The 27,591-nt window shown below is 47.1% G+C and overlaps 1 protein-coding gene across 1 annotated transcript in view; it reads left to right on the forward strand.

Annotated features, from left to right (window-relative positions):
- The window catches only part of DISC1 (DISC1 scaffold protein), a gene marked incomplete at both ends in the record, with an annotated part of 341,831 nt that overhangs the window by 122,464 nt on the left and 191,776 nt on the right, over positions 1-27,591 (forward strand). Inside the window, 2 exons of the mRNA XM_082673688.1 lie at positions 14,124-14,178; positions 19,035-19,137. Of these exons, the coding sequence (XP_082529814.1) occupies positions 14,124-14,178; positions 19,035-19,137 (158 nt within the window). The remainder of the gene's footprint in view (positions 1-14,123; positions 14,179-19,034; positions 19,138-27,591) is intronic.

Below are 27,591 nucleotides of genomic sequence, written 5' to 3' on the forward strand. Positions count from 1 at the left end.
TGTGGGGTAGGGGAGGGGAAGGATGGGGACACAGGGAGGAAGGAGGTGACAGTTTCTGCGGTTTTCGTGGACGGCGTGCCTGCATTCGGGGTGTGAGTGTCCGTCTGTTTATTTCTGTAAGTGGAGGAGGGTCGTGATTTGCAGCTCATCTGCCTCGAGGGCCATCAGCTCTGCCCCTCTTTTGGTCTGAGTGCCTTGAACATCAGTGGGGACAGGGCCAGCTGTGACCCTGGCTGACCGTAAAGCCAGGTAGGAGTAATCAGAGTAGCAACGACAGAGCTGAGTGAGGGCTGTGGACGCTACTTTCCAGCGTTCTTCAGAGACGCTTGGCTGGTTTGTATTAGTCTGTGGTTGAGTTCATTCCTCAGCTCCTGGAATTTTTCATGCTTTGCCTGAAATGTGTTGTGGCAGCTCACGGATGGATTGTCTCTCGTTGTACATTTGGAAGAAACATGTCACATCTTTTTACAAGCCGTTGGCACAAACTGCAAAACAAACTGAAGCCCTGGTTACGGCCAGGCTGGCCAGACCTCGGTGGGCGCATCTGAGCTGGGGAAGGGTGGTGGTGGAGAGCCGGGCTTGCTCCCTGGTCCCCGTTGCTTAACCGCTCAGGGCCCCCCGGCGAGGCTGGCCGACTCTTGGAGGTGCTCCGGCCTCCCCATGACATCTGCCCTCAGCCCACGATGAGCAGCCAGGCTGATGTCACGGCTCTTTTCAAGTGAGATTTAAAATAATGAAATTCAGCAGTTCACAACTGACTGGAAAAAAAATCAATCGTCCCACTTTCCCCTCAGATACGTATCTTATTAGAGTGAAAAGACAGTGAAACAGCAAGGCCTGAATCGGAAAACAGACTCCGGGACCCGGGAGGAGCGAGGCAGATTCTCAGTGGGTGTGTGCAGGGGGACAGCTGTGTGTGTCCCAGTGATGCGCCCGGGGGATGGTGCCAAACTGGGACAATTTAGAGATTTCCGAAGAAATGCCCGCGGTCTCCAGGCTGCTTCTCCACTTGCTGTGATTCTGTTCTTCAGTCTCTGCTTCTGGTCTTTGCTTTTCTTCCTTCTCTGCCTTTGTCCTTCTTCACCTGGTTGGTTTGTCAGGAACAATGGCTCCATGAGACAGAGAGCATGAGGGCTCATCTGGAGGAGAAGGACTGCTTTGTGTTGCTAAAAGTGCTAGATGAGATTCTGACTTCTCTTTATTTTTAAAGCAGATACTTTGCTTTTCCCAGGAATTCCTGAGGCAGACAGATCTTTGCCCAGAGAGTCAATGCAGTGAGTTTGGAGTATATAAGGAGCGTGAGACTGACGTTTCTTGCAGGAAGGCTTCCTTGATTAGACGGCATCCTCAGCGTTTGGGACAGCTCTCATATTTATCATGTCGTCTTTCTTATAATAATAACACATTAATTTAAATGTCACCATTGTTTACAAAATGCTCATTTTTGCTCACAACCCTGTAAGATATATTGGGCAATATATTGGTTTTTGCAATATACTTTTTAAAACATCTTTATTGGAGTATGATTGCTTTACAATGGTGTGTTAGTTTCTGCTGTATAAAAAAGTGAATCAGCTATACGTATACTTATATCCTCATATCCCCTCCCTCTTACTTCTCCCTCCCACCCTCCCTATCCCACCCCTCTAGGTGGTCACAAAGCACCGAGCTGATCTCCCTGTGCTATGTGGCTGCTTCCCACTAGCTATCTACCTTACGTTTGGTAGTGTATGTATGTACGTGCCACTCTCTCACTTGGTCCCAGCTTACCCTTCCCCCTCCCTGTGTCCTCAAGTCCATTCTCTATGTCTGTGTCTTTATTCCTGTCCTACCCCCAGTTTCTTCAGAACCATTTTTTTTTAAGATTCCATATATATTTGTTAGCATACAGTATTTGTTTTTCTCTCTCTGACTTAATTCACTCTGTATGACAGATTCTAAGTCTGTCCACCTCACTACAAATAACTCAATTTCGTTCCTTTTTATGGCTGAGTAATATTCCATTGTATATATGTGCCACATCTTCTTTATCCATTCATCTGTCGATGGACACTTAGTTTGCTTCCATATCCTGGCTACTGTAAATAGTGCTGCAATGAACATTGTGGTACATGACTCTTTTTGAATTATGGTTTTCTCAGGGTATATGCCCAGTAGTGGGATTGCTGGATCATATGGTAGTTCTATTTTTAGTTTTTTAAGGAACCTCCATACTGTTCTCCATAGTGACTATCAGTTTACATTCCCACCAACAGTGTAGAGGGTTCCCTTTTCTCCACACCCTCTCCGGCATTTATTGTTTGTAGAGTTTTTGATGATGGACATTCTGACTGGTGTGAGGTGATACCTAATTGAAGTTTTGATTTGCATTTCTCTAACGATTAATGATGTTGAGCATCTTTCATGTGTTTGTTGGCAATCTGTATATCTTCTTTGGAGAAATGTCTATTTAGGTCTTCTGCCCATTTTGGATTGGGTTGTTTGTTTATTTGATATTGAGCTGCATGAGCTGCTTGTATATTTTGAAGATTAATCCTTTGTCTGTTGCTTCATTTGCAAATATTTTCTCCCATTCTGAGGGTTGTCTTTTCGTTCTGTTTATGGTTTCCTTTGCTGTGCAAAAACTTTTAAGTTTCATTAGGTCCCATTTGTTTATATTTCCATTTCTCTAGGAGGTGGGTCAAAAGGATCTTGCTGTGACTTATGTCATAGAGTGTTCTGCCTATGTTTTCCTCTTAAGAGTTTTATAGTGTCTGGCCTTACCTTTAGGTCTTTAATCCATTTTGAGTTTATTTTTGTGTATGGTGTTAGGGAGTGTTCTAATTTCATTCTTTTACATGTAACTGTCCAGTTTTCCCAGCACTACTTATTGAAGAGGGTTTCTTTTCTCCATTGTATATTCTTGCCTCCTTTATCAAAGATAAGGTGACCGTATGTGCATGGGTTTATCTCTGGGCGTTCTATCCTGTTCCATTGATCTATGTTTCTGTTTTTGTGCCAGTACCATACTGTCTTGATTACTGTAGCTTTGTAGTATAGTCTGAAGTCAGGGAGACTGATTCCTCCAGCTCTGTTTTTCTTTCTCAAGATTGCTTTGGCTATTCGGGGTCTTTTGTGTTTCCATACAAATTGTGCAATTTTTTCTAGTTCTGTGAAAAATGCCATTGGTAGTTTGATAGGGATTGCATTGAATCTGTAGATTGCTTTGGGTAGTATAGTCCTTTTCATAATGTTGATTCTTCCAATCCAAGGACATGGTATATCTCTCTATCTGTTTGTATCATCTTTAATTTCTTTCATCAGTATCTTATAGTTTTCTGCAAACAGGTCTTTTGTCTCCTCAGGTAGGTTTATTCCTAGGTATTTTATTCTTTTTGTTGCAATGGTAAATGGGAGTGTTTCCTTAATTTCTCTTTCAGATTTTTCATCATTAGTGTATAGGAATGCAAGAGACTGCTGTGCATTAATTTTGTATCCTTTTGCAGTATATTTTGCGGAGGAGGCTGCCGAGGGTCTAGATTGACACAGCAGTAGTGTCCTGATGTCTTTGACCACTTTTGGAAATAGGGCAGGGAGAGAAAAGGTTAACACGGATGGCTTGGGAGAGAGCGGGGCTTGGAGTCAAGTGCCCATGCAAGCAATGGAAAGGCAATGGAAAGGTGTGCAGCTGGGCAGAGCATGGGTCATGGGTCTAAGCAAAAGAGAACACTGCCATTCCAGGCCAGTGAGTTCTCTCTATGCCCCACGGATCACCTGGTGGCCCCTGAAAGGGATCGGAGCAAACGGGTCTCTAAACACGGGCAACCCCGGGAGACCACCAGGCAACTGGCTTGGGTCAGAGAGGTGGGTAGCAGTTCCAAAGACAGGAGAGCAGAAGAGGAACTGCCAGAGGAGAGGACCAGCCAGCGCCAGAGGAACAGGAAGTCTTGCTTATAAATGAAGGTGTGAACTCGGTGATGCTGGAGGTCCCTTCTGCATTTATCAGTAGAACACTTTGCACTTTCAGATTTTGTGAAATAGGTTAAAATAAATTGCTTTTTAAAAAAACAGTAGTTCTGTTCCTCCTAGCCCCCAAGTAAGTTTCCCTTCAACCTTCCCTGGGCAGCCCATGACCATCCCCGCTGCGGTGCTCAGGTTCTTTCTTTTCTAATGCTTATGACGAGCAGGCACTAGACATGGATGGAGCTGAAATCGCTGTGCGGCCGCTGTTCAGAATTGGGAACTCACCATTGTGTCCTCCCATTTTCTTTGGAAAGTCATTGTCACAGGCAATGGGAAATATTAATCAAGGCACAACTTGGAAAAGATGGAAAGGGTTGGAAAAGAAGGAAGAGACTTGAAACTGCCACCTATCTGGGTGGGTCCAGATGCCACTCACCCTGAAGAACAGGACCCTGACTTCTGTTTTTTGTTGGGTGTGTTTGGGGAATTCAAAGCAGGAGTCTCATCTCAGGTACAGATTTTAAAAAAACCTTTATTTTGTGCTGGAGTAAATTTATTAAGATTTAAAACAAACATAGACCAAAGGAGGGTGAAAAATGCCTATATATTTTTAAATATTGCATTTTAATATTTTACGAATTCTCTGTGCTTTATTTTCTTCAAGGAATTTACAACATTTATTATTATTTAGGTAGTTCATTTGGGAAGCTTGTAATATGTAGACTCATCCACTCCTCTTTTTTTTTTTTTTTTTTTTTTTTTGCGGTACGCGGGCCTCTCACTGCTGCGGCCTCTCCCGTTGCGGAGCACAGGCTCTGGACGCGCAGGCTCAGCGGCCATGGCTCGGGCCCAGCCGCTCCGCGGCATGTGGGATCCTCCCGGACCGGGGCACGAACCCGCGTCCCCTGCATCGGCAGGAGGACTCTCAACCACTGCACCACCAGGGAAGCCCCACTCCTCTTTTATATCTTAGGTATCTGATAAATTATTTTCAACTGGAGCCTCATGGATTCTCAAAGATTGAAATGACTGTACCTGGTTCTCCTAGTGCTGTGACTCTGGGTTAGCTCTCGGCCTATGTGAATGCCTGCGGCCTATTTTAAGAGCTTTTCTTCTGGTCAATTTCAATTGTTATTTCTCATTATTGTCAACTTGAGAACTGTCCTGCACTTAATTTCTGTGTAGTTTGGGTGTCTTCTGCAATCCTCTATTCCCTTTCACCAGACTTTCTTATTCCTGACATATCCCAAGAGTGTTTTCCTGTCTGCAGGTCATATGTTTTAGTCCCTGCTTTAACTTCTCAGATGTTAAAGGAATACACCAAACTAAACTGCTTTTCAGACCTTGAGCTGAAGGGTTTAAGCTCTTCCAGCAGAAGTAATTCAGTTTTGCTCAGAGAGACCCTTTCCCAGTGACCGTAGCGAATACCCCCAGGTTGGGAATGCCCGCTCATTGCTGGCTGGACTTCAGTCAGTCATTAGCACATCTTTTCCAAACTGCTGAAGGGCTGATTGATCTTCCCTGTGCTGCTGGGGAGGACCCAACCCCAAACCTCTAGGTTTCCTTTAGCTCCGTGCAGGGGGCCCCTGTGCCTTATACGTGAGGGTCGTTTTTGTTACTGTGCTCATCCTGGCCACCACTGTCGTAAGTACTTTGTACATCCTTTTGGGCAGATTTCCTCAGCTTCCTCTTTGAGCGGTACTGGTATTGGTGTTTGATTCCTTATCCAGTTACTTGTTGAGTCAACTGGATGTTTTTTCTTGCTGTCTATTCCTTTTGTTCATCAGCAGTCTGTTTTAGCTTTGTAAGCGGATTTCGGAAGAGCCTGAGAGAAACGTAAGGTGTAAACTGTGTCTGCAGCTTTATGTGAATATGCTTGTCCTTAGCAGGTAATTAAAGATGACTCAGAAAATCACCATGGACACAGAGCAGAAAGTAAAAGCTTTTGGGTAAGCTTCAGAATTAGGGAAAGTATACGTGTTTAGAAATGTAGACAAAACCACATATATTAAAAAAAATTAGGATTAAATGGAAATGTAAGCATTTCTTTTAAAAACCCTGGGAAAGATGGGATCTTAGTTATGAAGTAGGCAGAATTAGGGGGACAGTGGTTGAAATGGAAATCTGATGTTGCCTTTGGATCGCTTAACAGAATAAACCCAGAGGCAGGATCGTATTCCCCCTGGATCAAATTGTAGTGTTTGAAGGATTGAACTCAACAGGAGTTGTGCGGAGAAGAGCTCTAGAGGCCCAGGAATTGAAATCATTTTGAATCTTCAAATACGTTTGGGTTATGACAGTAGGTGAAAATCTGGTACCATCTTGGTTACCAGTCTTCAGAAAATAAGAGGCCAGTGTTTTATTTTCTGATTGTGTGTAAAAAGTTATCTTTAAACAACTTGGGAGGAAGGAGTAGAAAGGAGAGTAGTTATGATCTAAACATAAGGCTGTTCTCTATTTTTGTCTCGTGTTATTTTTATTTATTGGACAGCTAAAAGCTATTTCAGACAAATGTCTGTAAGTCAAAATGGTTTTGGCCTATGCATTCTAGTTTCAGTTTGGAATAAAATTGTTTGAGAGGAGGTGAGAAAGAGCTGGTTGAGTTAACGCTTGGAATATTTGGATAAGCCAAATACCAGATTCATCAGCTCAGAATAAAGCTGTGATTCTTGATGGAACTGGACTTAGATGCAAGCTGTGACTCTGTAAAGTCAGGCAGAGTTTCTCAGTGGAGATGGGAATTGACAAGAGATGGCCTGGGACCAGGGTGTGTGTGTGTGTGTGTGTGTGCACGCGTGCATGCCTGTGTGCACTGTTTCATTCCTCTCAGCTAATTTGGGAAATTATGCAAATTCAGTATTGGGGCTCTTTCCTCTGCTGTATCTTCACGTCACACCTTGACCCCAGGAAGTCTTTTTTAAGAAATTGGAAATCCTTGCATTTCATCTCTCTCTCCCAGCTATCCCTTCTAGGAGTGCTTATAGGAGCTACATAGATGTATTTTATTAAAAAGAGTTTATGACCTAATCACATGTGACATCTCAGTGTCGGTTTGCTGAGTCAGTTGGAGAATTTGGACTTTACCACAGAGGCTCAAAAGCAGCGGAGTGAAGTATCCTCGTTCAAGTTGAGACCCTGGATCCCTGAAATTCGGAGAAATGTTCTGTAAGGATATGAGTCACTAATGCGATCCAGATTCAGAGGAAGGATCAAAAGGCTAAAAGTGCAAGTATTTCTCTGGCCAGTTTTGCTCTGGTTCTTTCATTTTATCTCCCCAGCTTGGGCCAGAGAGGAAAACCTCCAATATATTAGTTAAAAATTCATGGGCTGATTTTTGTCAGATTACTCAGAAATATTTATTAGTCTAATATAGGTTTGGCTATTTGTAGAAATGATTTATTAAAAAGTGTTTCTATACTTCATTCCGCCCAAGGTCCCCAAAACATTAGCTAGCTGTTTGACGAGCGTGAATCGGTCTGTCCTGTGTGTGGCTCCCGTCCCCCCTACTGAACTGCACAGAGATTCCGTGCTGTACCCAAGGTGACAAAGACGGTCCACAGGGGTGCCAGCCCTTGGTACAAATCTCTCTCCACTGCATGCAGCCTTTCCCAAGAGTAAATGTCTCAGACGGCCAGCTTGGTAGCATTTACAGCCACAGAGAATGGCTTTTTCTGACGACTACATGTGTCCCATCGTGCCTTTATGAGATCATCTGAAACTTGGAGAAGTTCTTGGCCTTTTTGTTGTCTGTGCCCCATCTGTGTCCCACTGGTGACATGTGACGTTATCAGCTGTGAGGAGAGAAGGGTCGAAGGAAGGAAAAAGCCAAGCAGATAAAATCCTGCATTTCCTAGAGCCGTTTTTGCTGTCATTTTCTTAACCACTTGCCCCTGATAGAAGGTTAGAGGCCTGAGTGATAATTGGCAACGTTGTTAATGTCAAGGATTCCTGTATATGTGTATGTATTTTAATTTGAGACCCAGGTAGCGCGTATACCAGGGCAGCTGTCATTTTGCCCTTTATGTCTTTCTAGTTTGCTTCGGTAACAATCTCTCATTCTTAAACTTATTTTTAGTCAACAAGGCACAGGGGATGGAACTGGGGACGAGGACAGGGAACAGGGAGAAGACTGGAAATGAAACTGACATTCCTCCTCCTGTAGCTTTTTGCTAAAACGGGACTTCAGCGCACAGCCAGGTATACACCCACAGGAAGACGGACGGGCAGCGGCCAGCAGACAGCAGACTTTCTGCACAACTCTGTTCTGAGGGCTGAAACAATCGTGTCTCGCTTAGTAAAAATGACAGTAAAAATGGCCTATATTTCTGCCTCTGTCACTAATGTTGTCTGGCACTTTGCATGACCTGTGTGTTTTTTAGATTCTCCAGATGTCTACAAATAACATAACATTAGCAGAAGCATCTTGAGTGGTAGAACAGTAAAGGAATACTGGATGGTAGGACTGGGACGTTCTCAGAAGTCACCTGCTCCAGCTTCCTCGCTTTGCAGGTGAGGAGGTTCTGTAGAAAGCGAGCGGGGTGATAGTGGAATTCTCTGTGCGCTGTTACTATTCTTTTGCATCAGAGGTTGGACAAGAGCAGCAGTAGGGTTCGTCCTGCAAAGGCTTGTCTGGGGTGTGTGTGTGGTTGGCGTCCTGGCTGTGGATTTAATGCTGGTGGCCGAGGCTGCTGCTGAGGGCGGTGGTGGCTGGCTTCCCGGGGGTGGGAACGAGCATAACAAATTGGGGAAGAGCACACGGGCGGTTTCTCGACGACGTGAACACAGAGGAGTCCTCCAGGCCCCCTGACATCGCGGCCCAGAGCAGTGGAACTCCTGACTTGTCTTCCCATCGTGAGGTCTGTCCCGCACCGTGACGGGACCCCTGGCCTGCATGTCCAAGAACTGTCCACACCTTCCAGGTAGCCAGTGCTTGACCCCTGCAGTGTGGGCCACCCTTGGGAGCAAGGCCTTGAGAAGAGGCCCTGGCGGGAAGCAGGCCTGCAGCCCTTGGGGAGGCACTTCTGGTCTCGGCTGCCTGGAGCAGCTCCGGGTGGGTGTGTACCTTTGACCCTGGGGTTGCTTCACTCCAGGATTAAGGAGATCAGGCAGAGGCCTCTCTTGCCTGGATCTGTGAGAGGTGTTGAAAGCATTACTGCGAGAGAGTACAGGTTCAAGTGTCTTATGAGCCTTTGAGTTATGCTTCCCTAAGTGACAGCATCTGGAGAAACAGGGAGTAAAGAGTTAGTCCCTCTTAGACTAGGACATGGGATTCTGTAACCGAATAGTTGCCCAATGCAGCTGTAGGCTTTTGAGGAAGATGAGCAAGGTGCTCTAAGCACCGTCACTGAATTTTGTAGAGTGACCCTCTGGTCTCAGCAGTGTATCAGCAGTGAGGGCTCACTTAGCATCGGCTGGAGGTGGGCTCCAGGCTGAGACCTCCGGGTGCCCTCTGCACAGCCGTGGACCTTACTTCCAGCCTCTGGCTCTCCACGTGTCTCCCTTCCCTCGCCAGTCTGTAGTAATTTGTTAGCGATGCCATAAGAAAGTACTGCAGGTGGGTGGCTTAAACACAGATGTTTATTGTGGTTAGATGTCCAAGATCAAGGTGACGGTGGGCGAGGGCTTTGAGCGAAGGGTCTGTCCCAAGTCTCTCCTCGGCTTGTAGATGACCATCTTCTCCCTGTGTCTTTTCACACTGTCTTTCCTCCACGTGTGCTTCTGAATCCAGATTCTCCGCCAGTCATATGGGCGCGGGACCCACCCTAGCAACTCGTCTCAACTAGTTACATTTGCAGTGACCCTGTTTCTAAGTAAGGTGACATTCTGAGATATGGGGGGTTAGGACTTTAACATAGGACTTTAACACAATTCAACCCGTACACAGTCTATGAAAAGAAACCAGCCAAAACAGATAAGTCAAAGAGGCCAGGACTTCTAGGAGACGGGATTTAGATGCACTTAAGTAGTCAGCCTGGGCTCCCTGAGGGGTTAGAGTAGAGTAAGGACTGGAAGGTAGGAAGCAGTTGACCTGGCGTGTGTCTAGGTGGGGGGCGGTCGAGCGTCCAGGCAGAGGGGTCTGCGCCAGCCAAGGTGGATTCGAGGCAGGAGGCCTCTGTGGCCGGGCAGAGCGAGCAGAGGAGGTTGTCGTAGGAGGCGAGGTCAGAGAGGTGATGGGAGATGGGCCGTGTTGGTCCTCGTTGGATGTGGCTTTACCTGGGTGCATTAGAGAAGGGATTTGCACTGCGGTGCTTGAGAATTCTCGCTCTGGCTACAGGCTTAAGAATAAACTGTAGAGGGGTGAGGGCAAAAGCAGGGGACCAGTTCAGAGGCCACTGGGGCATTTCAGAGGAGGGTGTCCATGGCTTGGGCCAGCATGGCAGCAGCAGAGGTGCTCCTCTGGTCGGACCTTTCTTCCTCAGAACTGTGTCTCACCCTGAGTCATTGAACCCAAATCGTCTGGCTGATACGCTTCCCTATAAATGTCTCGTTCTGCCCTTGGCCAAGTCTTTAGATTAGTTACTATGACTGACTTCAGTTCCACTTGCCTTCTCATGATTGCTGGAAAGCAGTCTGTCCCTCCCCATATCGAATGTTTATTATTGATATTTTCGACATCCATGGGAGTGTTTTTCTTGTGATATTGCAGGAGGATTTATGGGAGCCCCTTTGCACACCTAACCTGAAGCTAAGGCATTTGTGAGCTTCTGTACTAACCCAATGGCCCCATAATCATTTTTTTAAAAACTCAAAGACATTCTCACATACAACTTTCCTATAGCCACCTGTGTAGTCTTTAGCGCCTACACTATAAGACAAGAATATTTACACTCTATGGTTGGAGGGGCTCTCAGTCTCCCACTTGGGTGGGTTGAAAATGAAACCATCTATTAGTCTGAAGCAAACAGAAGAGGCATCTTGTCTCCTGTCGTCCGGTGGCTGCCACACAGTGTATACTTTTTTTCTTTGGACCCTGGAGCACCAGCGTGTAGAATCTTAATAACACATGTGATTAACCGTATTATTGAAAATGGAAAATCCCACATGTATTAGTTTGCTAGGGCTGCCATGACGAGGACCACAGACTGTGGAGCTTAAACACAGTTCTGGAGGCTGGAAGTCCAAGATCAAAGCGTGGGCAATGTTGGTTCCTTCCGAGGCCGTGAGGGAAGGATCAGCTCCAGGCGTCTCTCTTTGGCTCGTAAATGACCGTCTTCTCCACGTGTCTCTATGTGTGAGGCTGGGAGAGCCTATTTATAGATGCTATTATTCTTATTATTTTAAATTAATTGATTTTTTATTGAAGTATAGCTGATTTACAATGTTGTGTTAGTTTCAGGTGTACAGCAGAGTGATTCAGTTATACATATATATCAATACATTCTGTTTCAAACTCTTTTCCCATATAGGTTATTACAAGATACTGAGTAGAGTTCCCTGTGCTATGCAGTAGGTTCTTGCTGTTTATCTATTTTATATATAGTCGTGTTTATGTGTTAATCCCAAATTGCTAATTTATCCCTCTCCCCCAACTTTCCCCTTTGGTAACCATAAGTTTGTTTTCTAAGTCTGTGAGTCTGTTGCTGGTTTGTAAATAAGTTCATTTGTATCTTTTTTTTTTTAGATTCCACATTAAAAAAAAGATACTATTAAATATAGGATCAATTTTGTGGAAAACTGTTGATTGAGAAGGCGTTAGTTGAATGAACTCCCATGAGCCTGACAGAGGCTGTGCATCTCTGCCCAAGTTTGGAGACCTGACAGCACCAGCGCAGAGTGGTGCTGCCACTAGAATCAGTAGGGGCCCATCTCGGGTATCCTTTGCCCATCTCTCCCCAGCAGTTCCAGCGTCTTGCTCAGCTCCCCACTCTAGACGTTAGCCTGCCCTTTAGACCTACCTCCCTTCAAAAGACCCAGTCTCCACGCAGCCAGTGTCTAGAATTCTCCAGGCGGGATCCCACTGTTCCCATCGATCACACTGCTTTTCGTCATACCGCGACTCCTGAATTCAGAAAGATCTGCTGCCACGTGCCCTGCGGTTTGTCATCTGGGCTGACCTCAGCTGCCCTGGGACACCCTCCTCTGCTGAATGTAGGTCTAAAGTGGGGATGACTTTGCTTAGCATGTACCTGCACCAGTTTCAGGGCATTTGCAAATGAAATGAGCTTGCCTGTGCTCAGAAATCACAGATTGGTGGAGGTGATGACATTCAAAACCAATTCTTAGAGTTGAAGAAATTGGCAGCAATCAGTAAATTGGCAACCTAGCTCCGATACTTTGCAACCCCTGCATAGGAGCTTTTTCTGACACCCCGCAAGACCCCAGAAAACCTGACCTTCCCCTTTTGCAGCTCACAGGTTAACTAAGTGACCACTTCCCTTCTCGTACTTGTAACTTTTTTTTTGAAGGGGGCCTCCCATCTAGCAGCATTGAGGAGTTGAGGGCAAGAGCCTTGTCTTTATGCTCCAAGTTTCTAACTTAGAAGGTGCCCTATAGATAAGGGGAGAGTTAATGCGTTTGTGAAGGAATGGATGAGTGCAGAGCTCTAGATCAGATGCCCTCACTGCTTTTCCTTTCCTTGTTGACTTCTGTCACTCTGTGCAGCCCTTAGACCTCACAAATTTTGCTCAAGGTGCCTGCCTGGTTTGTCGCACTCAGTGTTTCTTCCTCTGAATCCCTTCTCACATTGTTGCTTGGAACAACGTTGCCATTAATTTTGTCTTAATTATTGACACATGAGCCAGTCTTTGTGTGTGCCTGGGAAAGCCTATTTATGAGATACTATCATTATTATTTTTTAAATTAATTTACTTTTAAAATTGAAGTATAGTTGATTTAGTGTGTTCGTTTCAGGTGTACAGCATTTCGCTGATCAAAATGCCATTACTTTTCCAGAACAAACCCCCGTTTCTTTCCTATTGCTCAGAAATGGTATGACTTCCCATTGGCTGTGGGCTGAAGCTCAGAACTCCTTAGCCTTCATTCAATACTGACGATGGATAGTCCTTTATATTCCTTTAAAAATTATTTGAGTTGTAAATACCCCAGACACTTTGAAAAATATGACAGATACTCATTTACCTACCATGGAGATTAAACAAATACTAGCATTTTCCCCACTTATTTTCCTAAATAAACAAACATCATAGATGCAGGTAGACCTCCTGTTCCTGTCCCTGCCCCCATCACTCCCCTTTTTACCTTTATCTCTCACAATTCACCCTTGTGAACCTCTGGCCAGTTGGATTCCTCTTCCTGAAATTTCCCTCTCCCTCCTTTACCTTTGAGGCCCAGTTCACTTTCCACCTCTTCCAGGGAGCTTTCCCGTCGATCCCCTAGTTTTCTAAATCGCTACACAAGTTATTGTCCTATTGCTCTCTTGGGAACTGTATGCCGCCTGTGACAGTTCTAATGTAGCAGTTTGATTCTAGTATTGGGTTTCTATTCCCCTTATCGTAACTTTTCCATCTAGCTTATGTTATAGATGATCGTGTATACTTCTTCTCCTTTAGAGAACAACGCTGGAAATAAAGTCTGAGTGTTAGTTTCATTCATTCATTTGTTCATTCGTTCACTCTGCAGATGTTGACTGAGCGCCCATCTATAAGCTCCAGGAATTATTTTAAGCGCTGAGGATACAGGAGCGGACACAAGGGGATGTGGGCAGTTGCCGCAATTGTGGAGCTCTTATTCCAAAGGGGGAAGAGAGAAATTCCATGAGTAAATAAATATGTGAAGATGCAGAGTGCTAAGGAGAAAAAAGAAGCAGGGGAAAACATATTGGTTGAATTGCACAGTAAACCCAAATAGATAATCCTGGATTACCTGCCTGTGAAACAGTACCCTGCGTAGACCATCCTTCTTGGAAGGTAGTTGTAGGAATGGAATTTAATCCTTTGCTGCCAGGAGCACGTCTGGGTTGTTCATTCTGTCAGTAGAAGTGCACTATAGAAACGATAACAGATTTTAATACCAGCCTAAGTAGAGAATAATTAGGGAGGGAAAAATCTGCTTCTTAGTAACCTATTAATTACAGTCAAATGGAACCAATTTGGCATTGTCTTTGCTACTGTACTTCTTCAGCCATTAGGCTGATGCAAGGTTCACTGTTTCTCAGTGTTCCTACATGTGGTGGGACTGAACTGTTACCAAGAAGACCAATGTCCTCTTTCTAATTCTTCTAGCCTCCAGGAAAGGATAAAATCCCTCAACTTGTCACTTAAGGAGATCACTGCTAAGGTAAGTACCTTTCCATGCCCACTTTCTAAAGGAGTCTCTGAAGTTTCCTTTTGACTTAATTTCATGTCACAGAACACCTGCGCTCTGGACAAAATACAGACTTGGGAAAGCCATCCTACAGGCCCAAGCGATGAGCCAGCCAAGAGAGCCAGGGCCGAGGGCTGCTCCCGTGGTGGAGGGCCTGACTGCGGGCCCTGGGGACTGACGGCTTTGGCCTTTGCTTCAGCAGGAGCTGCAGTGTTGGGGAAGGGAAGGTGATTGCTACCGTGCAGTGCAGTCGAATGCCTTTGCTTGAAAGGCTTCCAGGATGGAAGTGAACTGAGCAGTTAATTACATTTCCTTCGGGAAGGGCAGGGTTCAGGTTTCTCACAAACAGACGGGAAGTGGTATAGTGGATGATTATCTTTTGTTTTTCAAAGTTAAATGGACTTCAAAATCATTTTGCCTGTTTTATCTGCTATCTACTTCATTTCAGACCTTGGTTTGTGTAGTGATAGAGGCCTCCTTCGTTATTCCCTGGGAACACGTCGTCAATTCACTTAAATAGTCTGTGTCTGGTTAGTTAGGAAAACCACAGTTTGCAAAACAAAACCCTTCCTTGCAGAGATACTTAGACCCCACCCGACTTATTGCCAAACTGTGAAGTAGGATCAATTACCCTGTGACTTATTAGTAGAGGTGAGGCTGAGAGCTAGGTCTTAATCATTAATGATTTGTGTTAGGTTTGGGAACCAGGGCGGTTATAAGATAGTTGAAATGTGAAAAGAACAGGTTTCTGAGTGGAGAGCAAAGCAGACAAGAGTCTGCTGGCCTGGAAGGAAGCTTTTCTTGTTCTCGGTTCCCCGGGGAACAGAGCAGGAAGACCTTCTGGGGTCTTGGAAACCCTGGCTGAGCCGAGATGGGGGATGTGTTGTTGGCAAAAATGTCCACAGCGGCTCTGGTCCTTTTCCCAGTGTTTGTGTCTAATTTGTTTCTGAAAAAAACATTAAATGATTTTGCTGAAAATCACACAGCAGCAGTTTGATGGGCAGTTCTGCCCTGCATGGAAGGAGAGCTTCCTGTGAGGACTGTCTTGCCAGTTAGTTGGACTGCGTTGGGCCCTGGAACCGCGGAATGCTTGAAGCCCGCCCTGCCTTCCTGGAGAACCAGAGAACCGCCCAGGGGTGCTTACCCAGAGAGGAAGGGCAGGACGAGACTCAAGGCCGTGCGGGGACCTGAATCCGCAGGCAGAACTCGGGAAAGGGCTTTGTCTCAGGCTCCCAGGCTGAGCGCGGCTGAGACCTTGCCCCCTGCCCAGCTGCAGGTCAAGGACGACTGGCTTGGTTCACCAGTTTTGTTTAAACTTTTTTTTTTAAATTTATTTTATTTTTGGCTGTGTTGGGTCTTCATTGCTGCGTGTGGGCTTTCTCTAGTTGCAGCGCATGGGGGCTACTCTTCGTTGCAGTGCGCGGGCTTCTCATTGCGGTGGCTTCTCTTGTTGCGGAGCACGGGCTCTAGGCGCGTGGGCTTCAGTAGTTGTGGCACGCGGGCTCAGTAGTTGTGGCTCGTGGGCTTAGTTGCTCCACGGCATGTGGGATCTTCCCGGACCAGGGCTCGAACCCGTGTCCCCTGCGTCGGCAGGCGGATTCTTAACCACTGCGCCACCAGGGAAGCCCCACCAGTTTTATTATACGAGGCAGGAGGGGATGCTGGAGAGCAGGCCTGAATTTCTGCCTTATAAGTGACGGTGATGTCGCCCACTGGCATTCGTGCCCTAGCTGCCACTGTGACCTCGAGGTGGAGCCAGTGGGGAGGTGAGGCGAGACCAAAGCTTCTGGGATGGGGGCGGTGGTGGCGGTGTCCTCCTGAATTTCCTGCTGTAAACTGTGCCATTTATCAGGTGTGTCCTAATTTCTGTGTAGTATTCATATGTGGAAGGACTCTTGGGTTTGGGTTTACTGAGCATCAGACCCTACTGTGTGTGTGTAACACAAATGAGTCTCTATCCCAGCAGTGAGGGTGCAGGTGTGCATAATATGTAACACAGATGGTTTTTATCTGTGTGTGCTTTCTATGACATTTTATATTGTGTACACACACCCGTAGGCATATGCACACGACCTTGGGATTTGTCGATCATCTCCAGCTACTGTGGCTCAGATGCCAGAAGTGGTTTGTTTCGTTCGCACCCTTTCTCTAATACGTTTACAAAAACTTACAATTCCCTTGCTTTTCCATAAAATTAAGGAATGCATGCCTAAGATCTTAAAGTGTAAACTTAAAAGCTCCATTTGATAATGAGTTCCTCAGGGTCTAATTTAATTTGGAATTAGAAAGGAGATGCAGATTTTCTGGGGCACACATGCGCACGCGCGTGTGTGTATATAGGTGGGTGTGTACACGTGCACATACATGAATGCGTGTGTGTATGGGGGGGCATATGTTAGTCTACAGAGAATTAGAACAAAACTGCCCAGTCACACGCAACAACTCTCTCTCCCCTCTGGACTGGTGACCTTGAGGTAAAAGTCGCAGTTTGGCCCAGTTTTCTTTCTTCAGTGACTTAGACAGAGTAATCTGATATTCTTTCAAATCCTTCCTCAAAGAGAGCTGGCACCTGCCTTCCACTCATTACATTTTTTCAACTCTTACGGGTTCCCCAAACCAAAGGTAATTAGGGGATAAATGAGATGGAAGAAAGCATTGGAAATAAATGGGGTATCCGGAGGTTGGTAGATATTAGATTACATCCAGCCGTGCCTGAAAGAATGTACATTGCAATTTAATAAGAAGATTTAGAGGTGGTTTCATATGAATAGTGACAGATTGCTCAACAAAAGAGAAACGGACCCAGTTATGATTAAGAGAGGCTGCGAGCTAAACCCAGAAATACTGGATGGACTTGGATGAGGCGCAATTGTGGCTGGTGTTACGGAGCTCACAGAAATGTCCTGGGACTTCTGGTGACAGGCTTAGACCAATGGAAGGGGCCGTGCCCGTCCCTGGCCTTGAGCCCGTGAGACTTGATGCCGGGGCGGGTGTCCTGACACACCCTGACAAACCTCAGGACTGTTGAGAGGGGGTCTCCAGATGAATGGCCTTGGGTGATGGTTGCCCAGCTCTCCTGGTACGAGCTTTGGGGTAGAGGCCTCCACGCCGTCTCCTTCACCCAACAAGTAAGTTTTATAAAGAGATGTGGGAAATTACAGCCGCTTAATGGGAAAGAACATGTTGAAGGCCATGGGGGAAATGGTGTCACACTTTAGGCAGGGGGGGGTGAGGTCTGCGTTGCTTCTAGAAACAATCTCCATTTCAGTCTGCGGTACACAAAGGATTTCAAGTTGATGGTATCTAGCAAGATCTGGAAACTTCTGGGGAGATGACATTTTACATTTTCTCTGGGCTCTGTGAACCCAACTGGGTTAATTTTGGTGTCGGAATGGAATTTAAGGTTATTAGCAAGAAAAGAGGGATGCTTCTAGGTAACGTCCTTTGTGGGCTCCCCCCCAAATGTCTCCACGTATGTGTTCATTGTTACTCAACTGTGCTCTGTGCTTTTGTTGCACTGGAGGTTTTTTTTGGTAGCTCATTAACCTGAGTATAGATAGCAATTGAATATGAGGTTTCTGCTTTAAATAAAAGAAAAACATTGTGATAGTTTAGCTTCGAACAGATACAAAATGACCTAAAAAGAAACTGAGAAAAAGAAACTGAGATTTAAGATTTTTGGTTTTTTTTTTAAAAAACAAGAAACATGTAGGAAGTGAAATGATAAAACCTGCAAACCTCCTTGAGATCTACTTGTCTCTTTTTGCAAATCTGACGTCCCAGCAAGTAGCTGCCCTCGAGTATTATCAGACAACGTCGACTGGGAACGCTCTGCCCTTGATTGTAACATCTGTGTACCATTTTTGCCTGCCTACTACGTGCTAGACACAGATCAAAATCCCTGCTCCCATAGCACGTATCCTACCCAGAAAGGCAATAAAAAAACAAGGGAAGACAGTGTGTCGGCTGGAGAGAGCGCTACGGATAAACATCCAGCAGGGGGCAGGTGGAAGGGGAGGGAGGGCCGAGGGCTTGCTGTTTTTTTGTGGGTAGCCGGCAAGGCCCTTCTTCCCAGGGCAGAGCCCTGAGGGCTGTGAGTGAACTGAGTCACCAGGGACAAGCTGAGCCACTCAGAAGGAAGGAGTAAGAACGCAGAGGCCCTGGGAGGGAGCAGGCAGAGGGCTTGAGTTCTTTTAGTTTGTGGTTGTGCTCTGCTGTGTGAGGGCCTCTCAGTTTTGTGTTCAGGTGTGTGAGAGCTGTAGGATCTATGCTGGGAATATGCCAGTGCCTGCTTTATTTAGCCCTTCCTCCCTCCCTTCCCTTCTTCCATCCTTCCTTCCTTCCTTTATGCATTGCTTGCTTTTTAAGAACTCTCCTGCGGTTACTCTTTTTTTTAAATATAAATTTATTTATTTATTTATTTATGGCTGTGTTGGGTCTTCGTTGCTGCGGGCGGGCTTTCTCTAGTTGTGGCGAGCGGGGGCTACTCTTCGTTGTGGTGCGCGGGCTTCTCATTGCGGTGGCTTCTCTTGTTGTGGAGCATGGGCTCTAGGCGCATGGGCTTCAGTAGTTGTGGCATGTGGGCTCAGTAGTTGTGGCTTGTGGGCTTCGTTGCTCCGTGGCATGTGGGATCTTTCTGGACCAGGGCTCGAACCCATGTCCCCTGCATTGACAGGCAGATTCTTAACCACTGTGCCACCAGGGAGGTCCCCAGTTACTCTTTATCACCCCCTTTATTACTCATAAACTCAGGAATCTGTCTGGCGCTCTGTTGCCCTCTGACTTTTACGTAAATACATGATGACTCATGGCTGTCTCTCTCCCTCTAGGTGTGTATGAGCGAAAGACTCTGCAGTGCCCTGAGGAAGAAAGTTAACGATATTGAAACCCAACTGCCGGCGTTGCTTGAAGCCAAAGCGCTTGCCATCTCAGGTACCTGGGGGCAGAGGGACCATGGGAGGCAGTTAGAGCGAGTGATGACAACCGCCGCGTCCGTATCTTGTCTTGGATTAACATTCTCCCTGTAACTGATGTCATGCTCAACAGCTCACAGCCTTTCTGGGGAGTTTCACTACAACCCATGGGATAGATGGGCAGCGTGCTTTTCCCTATAAGAGAGGGATGAGACTCCTAAAAATACACATGCACACGTCATATAAAATAGTTACTCGTGTAGGTGCCGTAGTCTGGACTTGCAGTTCCTGTTGCTTTAAGAGTTTAGAGACTAGGTACTCTGGATGCCATGCAATTCTAGCCGATGTTTCTACAGCTTCAGGTGTATCTGGAGAAGCTCAGTGAGGGTTATCGGGTGTGATCAGCCCCTTCCTCTGCGGAAGGAGTGGTAAGAGGAGATAAACTGAGGTACTCAGCGTAACAATCTAGTCACAGATTATAGATTCTTGGAGGGTACTCAGTGGATTATTCTCCTTCCTTAAGCCGGTAGTTACTAAGGGATGTCTTTTCCCATTAATCGGTCGGCTGAAGACACAAGCCTCTGAAAATAGGATCTTACTCCATCACCTGAACAGTGTTTTTGAACATTCCTCTGCATCGGTTATTTTATTTTATTTTCACATCAGCTCTATCAAGTAGGAGGGAGAGATCCTGCAATGCTGAGGAACAGAGGGGGAGATTGAGGCCCTGGGGTGTGTCCTCTGGTGAAGTTCACTCCATCAGCTAAGGGGTGATAGATGGGAGGCTAGAGTCCAGGTGTGAGAGATGGATTCTTAACCCAGTTACGTAATGACGGCCTCCAAGGATTCTGAGTTGTATAGGTTGAATGAATCCACAGCTCATCAGCTTCGGAAGAAGCATAAAAATTTAATGAAAAGGTATAATAATTACACGTGTGGGTTTTAAGTGGTATTTTAAGAAGGAATACAGTAATCGGCAGCTTCTGCTTTTCAGATCATTAAACAACGAATGTCGGCAGCTAACGAGCAGTTTGGTGCCCGGCGTAGTCACGCGTGTTATTTACAACCCGCAGAACACGCGCATGTGAATGTGGGACTTGGCTGTTAACAGCTTCACGTGCCGTGTACTTGAAATTACAGCCCCACTTGCTAAGAGGGAAAAAGAAGACTGAACGCAGCCTTGCTTCTGAGTTAGGGTTTTTGCCTTTCTTAATCAATGTATCTTTCCCGGGAATACAGGTGGATGTGTCTGTGTTAAGCCCAAGGGCGGAGATGCATCATTGGAGCAGAAGGGGAACCCGCTCTCACATGTGCATGATTTCCTGTTAGGATCCCAGGGAAAATTCTTAGCATGGTATCTTGCATACGGGGCCTGGGTTTTCTGTGTAGCTCTTAGATCAGCTGGGAAATTGGTGAGGCCTCATCGGATGAGGGAGTTAACTGGGGTGGGAACTCACTTCCCGACCCCCCTATTTCCTGGTCACTCTTGAGCCCCTTGGAGAACAGGACTTTCAGTCAACGGGCTGCCGCATGGGTTGGGCTAGCGGCAGGCTGATCATCGTTAACTTCCACACGTAATGCGATTTCTGTTTCCTCTCGAGCTATGCTCCACAGCAGGGAAGGCCTGAGGAGGGAGAAGGTACCTCCCTTAGGGTGCTGGTGGTGCCGATGTTTTGGACCCTCACTCCACTAGACAAAAGCCACGACCACAAACCTCTCCAAGTGAGGCCTATTTTGGGTTCTCTGTGTAGGTGCTGGGACAGTGCTGTTGAGATTCTCAGAAGCCCTATTGAATGGAGAGGATCTAATGGGATACCCTTAGGTTCTTAGAGGGCCTTTCATCTGTTTGAAAGTTTCTAGAGCTCTCATCCTGGATTTGATCTATGGACTGAGGTCTTTTCTTCATTTGAGAATCATCTGCTCTCTGCAGAGACGGGGAATAAGAAACAGTTTTGTTTCAAACTTTATTTTTATTTTAAGTATGAAGTCCTGGCTCCTTTGTATTTAAATGTATGTGTGCTAACTCATCTCCCTTTTCTTGCACCTGATCACAGGCAGCGACCAGAAGCCACTTCTGTATCCTGCCTGGAAATCTCTTTGGCCCTATGGTTAACTTCACTAGGAATTGTTTTCTATATTGCCTCGCTGGCAATGTTACCAGACTTTCTGTCACTATCTTATAGGGGTCCCTTTTCCTCTGGCTTCCAGTAATACTTCTCTTACTTTCCTTTCAGGCTTCACTGAGGCCTGCCACCCGGTCCCAAAGTCAGCGCCTCAGGTTGTAGGATTTGTAGCAGCCGCGTTCTCCTTTCAGTTGCCAACATCTGTCCTCGTTAGTGATTGCTGCATAATGAACTGCTTCAAGACTTAGTGGCTTAAAACGTCACCAGTCACTTATTTTGCTCGTGAACCTGCTCTTTGGGCAGGGGGTGGGAGGGTCAGCTAGGGGGTGGCAGCTGGGGCTGGAGGGTCCCCTTCCAGGACTCCTGGGACTAGCAGGCTGGTCTGTCTACCTGTCTGTTGGTTCTTCCACGTTGGTTCTACCACGTCTGTTGGTAACCTCGCTATCGCCAGCTTGGCTTCATCACAACGTGGCTGCCGGGTTCTAACAGTGAGTGTCCCAAGAGATACGACATGGAAGTTTCTTATTTCTTAAGGCCTGGACTCAGAAACTGGCATGCGTCTCTATTAATAGGTGATGAATTACCCCAAAACTTTGTAGCTTGAACAACAACCATTTATCATATCCCACGGTTTCTGAGAGTTAGGAATCTGGAAGCAGTTTAGCTGGGTGATCCTAGCTCAGGATCTCTCGCGAGGTTGCTGTCCAGATACGGGGTGGGGCTGAAGTGCTCTGAAGGCTTGATGGGGCCTGAAACATCTGCTTCCAAGCTCATTCACTTGGCTGTCGGCAGACGGTCTTGGTTCGTTGCCACGTGGGCCACGCCGTAGGGCGCTTATGACACGGTCACTGATTTCCCCCAGAGCAAGTGATCTGAGAGTGAAAGCAAACAGGACAGAAGACACAGTGCCTGTTGGACCTTAGTTTCCAAACTCGCACAGTCATCTCTGCTTTAGCGACTAGAAGGGAATTGCTAAGTCCAGCCCACACTCAAGGGGAGGGGAGACAGATGCCACCCCAAGGGAGGAGCATTGAAGAATCTGATGGGCACATTTTAAAACCATCACAGCAGCCATTTGATTTTATTGCTGGAGCCGTCCTGGGGCCCTGGTTCAAGAGGAAGGGACACAGGGGACAGCTGTCGGTGGGAGGGGTGCAGAGAGTTTGGGGGCCATGTTTTACAGGGTGCCACGGTGACTTAAGAGCCCGTAGGAGCCCGTGAACTAAAGACGTGGACAGGTTTTCAGCCACAGGTAATGGCATCAGGCACCTGAGTGCCAGGCCTGGCTGTAGGTACTGAGGGTGCAGCAGTGGACAGGACAAGAACCCTTCCTTCATAAGAATTATGCAGTAGCGTGGAGCGAGATATGCCTGGACTGGATGTGGTGGAAAAACATGGCTGTGTTCGGAGTGGGAAGAGCTGTTGAGATTGACTCCGGTGTAGGGTCAGTACTGTGGTAGGAATAAACTAGTCATCATTGGTTAGGACCTGGCTGTCCAGGGCTCTGTACAGCAGGCTAAGGGTAGACGTATCTAGGAGCAGCGATAATTTATTTTTAAGCAAGGCAAGGACATGATCAAAGCCAGACTTTAGGAAGCCCGGTCTGCAGTGGGGTACACGGTGGGATAGAGGTGGGAATGTCTGGGGCTGGAACTCACTGACTTAACTAAGAGGCTATCATTGAAAAAGGGAGAAAAGAAGGCTAGCGTATGAAATCTTCTACAGGTGCTTAGAAGAGCTGTGGTGGCATTAATATAGCCCATTGAATGTGGTTTCATATACGTTAAGAAAACCTAGAAAGCTTATCATGTCTTTTTAAGTGTAGGTCACATGAGATAAGAACAGAGACCACGGTAATACATCAAACGCAACAATCATCTAGATTTTATTTCACGATACACAGTGGATTCTCCACGGAACTCAGCCTTCTTCTTCACTGCCGCTCCCGTGGCTTTCAAAACTCCAAGGAACCTAGATTTCTTCCCGGTCTTCATTCACCTACGCAACTCTTGACTAAACTCTATCTTATTCCTCTCTTTTCTTTCCCTTCTCTGTTTCTGCCTTAACTCGTGTGATGTCTGGCAGAGAATAGCTTGGTTGAAAGCACACACCCATCTTTCATCCCTGTGGACAGGTAGGTACTGTTGTCAAGTCCATCCTAGAGAAGGTCATCCCCCCACGTCTGTGCGTAGTGGCTTAGAATGGGGAGCTGACCGGGGCTGACGGATCTCTTGCTTCTTGAGAGCAGAGGCCACCCTGCGTAGCAGATAGAAGCTTTGGCTTCGGAATCTGAGAGGTCTGTGTTCAAGCCCAGCTTAATCGGCACTTGGCTGGGTGCCCTTGGGCCAATTATTTCATCTTTTAAAATCTTGCTTCTTCATCTATAGAAGGAGGATAACAGTCACACTCTTACCTTAGCGCGCTGTAAGAACTAGATGGGGGGGTGAACTAGACTAATATGGCGCACCAGTACACCGATACCTGGGGAGTAAATGTGTGTGAGCTCCGTGTGCAGAGGCAATAGATGCTTAACTAGCGTCCAAGCAGGAGGAGGTTTCGTCAGGAGGTGACTGGCTCGTGTACCTGCAGCGGAAGGGCTTGTGGTGGCACCTACGTCCCTTCTTGCAAAGTGGCTTCGGCCCCAAAGGCCTGCACAGCCTCCTGCCCGCTGAACTAGGCGGGGCTGCTCGTTGATGGCCAGCCTTCAGTTTGTCCCTTTGGTTTCCAGCACTGAGTTCAGAAGCCCAGAGCCCTGCTGGTCCCCTCCCCAGGCCCGGAAATTAACCTTAGCCCTGGAGGCCCGGTCAATGTCATGGCTGGATCCCAAGCTCCTGGGCTCGGGGCATCTCCCTGAGGCCTGGAGCAGGTCTGGTCTGACTGCCCACTTCAGGCCCCGGGCCCCCGGGCCTCACTGAGGCTTTTCTGGCTGGAGCTCGAGAGGCCATTCTCCGCAAGAGGCAGCCTCAGGCCCACCTTGTCGACTGGCGGGCTGGACAGCACGTGAGAGCAAAGATCTCAGGAGGGTGCTTCACCAAAGGGAACCGCCCAGACCAGGGCTCCGTGAGGCTGTGCTGCCCAAACTGCCCGCTTCACGTGAAGCTTGACTGCGTTGGCCTCTCCCTAGGCTGGGCAGAGGCTGCTGCGGGGAGAGCGAGGGGGTGGTCTCGGTGCCCCAAGGAGGGTGTGATGGGTGTGCCTGCCTCAGGCTCTGTGGTCAGGATGTCAAGGGCCTGTCTCCTTTTCTAGAACCGGGCCTTGCCCAGCCTTTGACCTCTGGCGATGAACACTCCTGTCTTGAGCTTAGCTCCGTTCCCTCTCTGCCTGCCGTTCCTTCCTTTCACAGCTGTGGCCTCCTTACCCTCCTTCTCTTCCCAGAAACAGAAGATGTTTCAGTGGCGGGAACCCACGTCCGTGTCTCCGCAACAGGCATCCTTCCCGGCTGTCCCCGGCCTTCCGTCTTGGGCTCCGGGTCCTGTCACTGGGCTCTGCTTCCGTCATGCTCTGTAACCTGACTGGTGTCCCATGGTCATCTTGCACGGGGCCGGCTGTGCTCTGACCGTTTCCCCACCCCCAGCATCAAGGCCCAGCTCTCTGATGCGCGGGCTCTGAAGCTTTGCTTATATTGACATCCTGCGTGAGTTTCCGGCTCCATCCTTTCCCTGTTGAAGCAGCCCCCTTATTGTTCTGGTCCACGTGTTGAGTTACCTTTGCTGTTATTTTTTCCTGGGCTTTGCCTAATGTCTGGTGCTCAGGAGACAGTCGATGAGAGTAATTGTTTGAAAAAATGGAACCCTCATTTGTTGATTTCTGATCCCCAGAATCTGTTGTTTCCACACCTCAGGATCTCCCCTCCGTTTGTGGTGTATTTTCCTTCTCATCTGCCTCCGACTGTCTGTTTCCAAAGAACAAACAGTTCCAATAACCATTTATTCTTAAATAGCATATCCAGATATCTCTGGTATTCCAAGCCATTTGTTTTTTAAAGATGGTTCTATCTGATTTGACTTTTCCTTTATAGAGAATAAAAATGATCTCTACTTAAAATGCATTAGTTAGAGACAAATGTGTCTAAACGGCAGCCTGAAATCTTTCTCTCTTTTTTTCTTTTTTGCCTGCGCCCTGCAGCACGCAGGATCTCAGTTCCCCGACCAGGGATGGAACCCGTGCCCCCTGTAATGGAAGCCTGGAGTCCTAACCACTGGACCACTAGGGAATTACCTGAATTCTTCTTTTTCTTAGTTTATGATTTGGAGGGAAATAGGAACATTCTTAGAAATAACACGAGATTTTCTAGATAAGTGCAAAATGTTTCCTTCTCTCTAAAAAAGTTCATGGTTTAGATCAATGGCTGGGGGAGCTGATCGGCTCGGTAAAGATTTTTCAAAGATGATGTTTATCCAGGGTGGAAATAGAGACCCACCACGTGAGAAGAAGGAAAGGGTATTGTTCAGAGCTTACCATAGCAAGGCAGGCAGCCACCAGCGCTTGTGTTTCAGCAGAGACTCTGAGGCAGGCAGAGGAGAGGGAAAGCTTCGTGGTGGAACAGAGGAAGGTTCCACGTGTGATTGGAGGCTGTTGGCCTGGAGAAGCTGGGGGTGGGTTAACTAGAGCGTCCAATGTGACTGGTAAGGGGAGCATATTTGACTCACTCTGGTTGTTACAGAAGTTATTGTTCAGCTTCCTGGATTGTGACTAGAGATGGCATCTGACGTCCTACAAGCTGGCCTCCTGGGCTGGTCACTGTACACAGGGGTGGGTTTCCCGGGCAGGCTGCTGCAGGCTGGGCTTCTGTTCTATTTATGATGTGACCATCGTCTGTTTGTATATTTTGTCTCTCGCCAGGCACCGCGCTTTCTCAAGCTATTTGAAGCAGTCTGTGTTTCATGTAAAATGCCGTGTTCCAGCGTTCTCTTCCCCTTGTCTTCCGGCGTTCTCTTCCCCTTGTCTTCTCTATCAAATGTGACCATTTCTAAAATGTTTGATGTGCAAAACCGGGGCTCTGCTCACAGAAAATGCTTTTCGGTATCTCAGGAAATCATGGTAACTGGAAGAAAGAAACAAAACGAGTGGAAAATGGCAAATTCCAGCCAAAGGAGCTTCCGTGCAGAGGGGGTTCGGGGAGCAGTTGGTTGGTGATCGTGGCCTTGACATCGCTGAGCGTGAGGCTTGGAAGGCAGAGGGTGTGGTCCTGCCCAACCAGCGGGTGTGGACTTGAGCTTGGAATTCCTCGAAAGATCTGGTGTCAGGCCAGAGAAGAGGTGTAGCACTCTATGATTTGGGGGTTTGATGATGTTCAACACTGGCTTTATTTCTTTTTCCCTCGAAAAGAAGTATAGCTCAAATTCGGGTAGGTAGAAGAGGATAACTTTAGGAGGATCGTCACAGATGGAAATGTCTGTGGCCCAGCGAGTACCGTGCGTGGGCACGTCCCCCGGTGAAGGTAATAGTGAGGCCCGTGGACTGACTGGGTGAGACAGCCCGTCTGAGCACAGGATTTAACCTCAGCCATCTCTGTTCTCCCTCCCTTTATGGATGACTCGTGGCCGTGTTTTGACCAAGTCCCTTACTGAGATGTATTTGATGGAATAAGCACCTAACATGAGGTTGGAAGAACCAAGTTCAAGTTCAGTAATCTCATGTGTGATCGTAGAACTCCGAAACATTGTGACCTTACGAAGGTCACTCTCTGGGTCTCAGTTTCTTCAACTGGAAACCAAGGGCAGTCATTACAAGACCTCCTTCCTGGATTGTTGGGAAGACTAAATGAGAATTCACAAGAGCCCTGTCATCTATAAAATGAGACTCAGATAATGATTTCAAAAAATAACCCCCAGATAGCATGAAGTAGAGGAGGGTAACGATTTAAAATTCAGAGACACTGAGGATGTACTTAGAAACAGCAGGTTGAGTAAAATCAGTTTCAGCTTTGGCAGGCACCCAGAGGGTTTTAATTGTGTTACTTGTAGCATAAAATATTTTGACAGGTGCTCTAGAAAACCTACATGAGGGCCCAAGTGCGGTTCGCTTGCCGCAGAGCAGGCAGGCATATGCGCGGCTCGATGCAAAGGCGGATGTGCATCCGTACACAGATTCCCCCTTGGCTTTAGGGAAGACGCATCAGGGTGATGGAGATTGGGGTCCCCGGGTCACTGATGGGACTTCCTACAGGGATCAGCGTTTCCTTTTCTCAGTTTTCATCACGGAGCTCTGGTCAGTTGCAGCAGTCGGGGAGGGCTGCGTCAGGCAAGATTCGCCCCATGGGCTTGGATCTGAGGCCAAAATGCTTATGAAATATTAACCGAGGACAGCGTAGCATTTATCGCGGCACGGCTTTTGATATTATCTGTCTC

Source organism: Grampus griseus (assembly GCF_964374135.1).
Source record: "Grampus griseus genome assembly, chromosome: 16".
Lineage (NCBI taxonomy): Eukaryota > Metazoa > Chordata > Mammalia > Artiodactyla > Delphinidae > Grampus > Grampus griseus.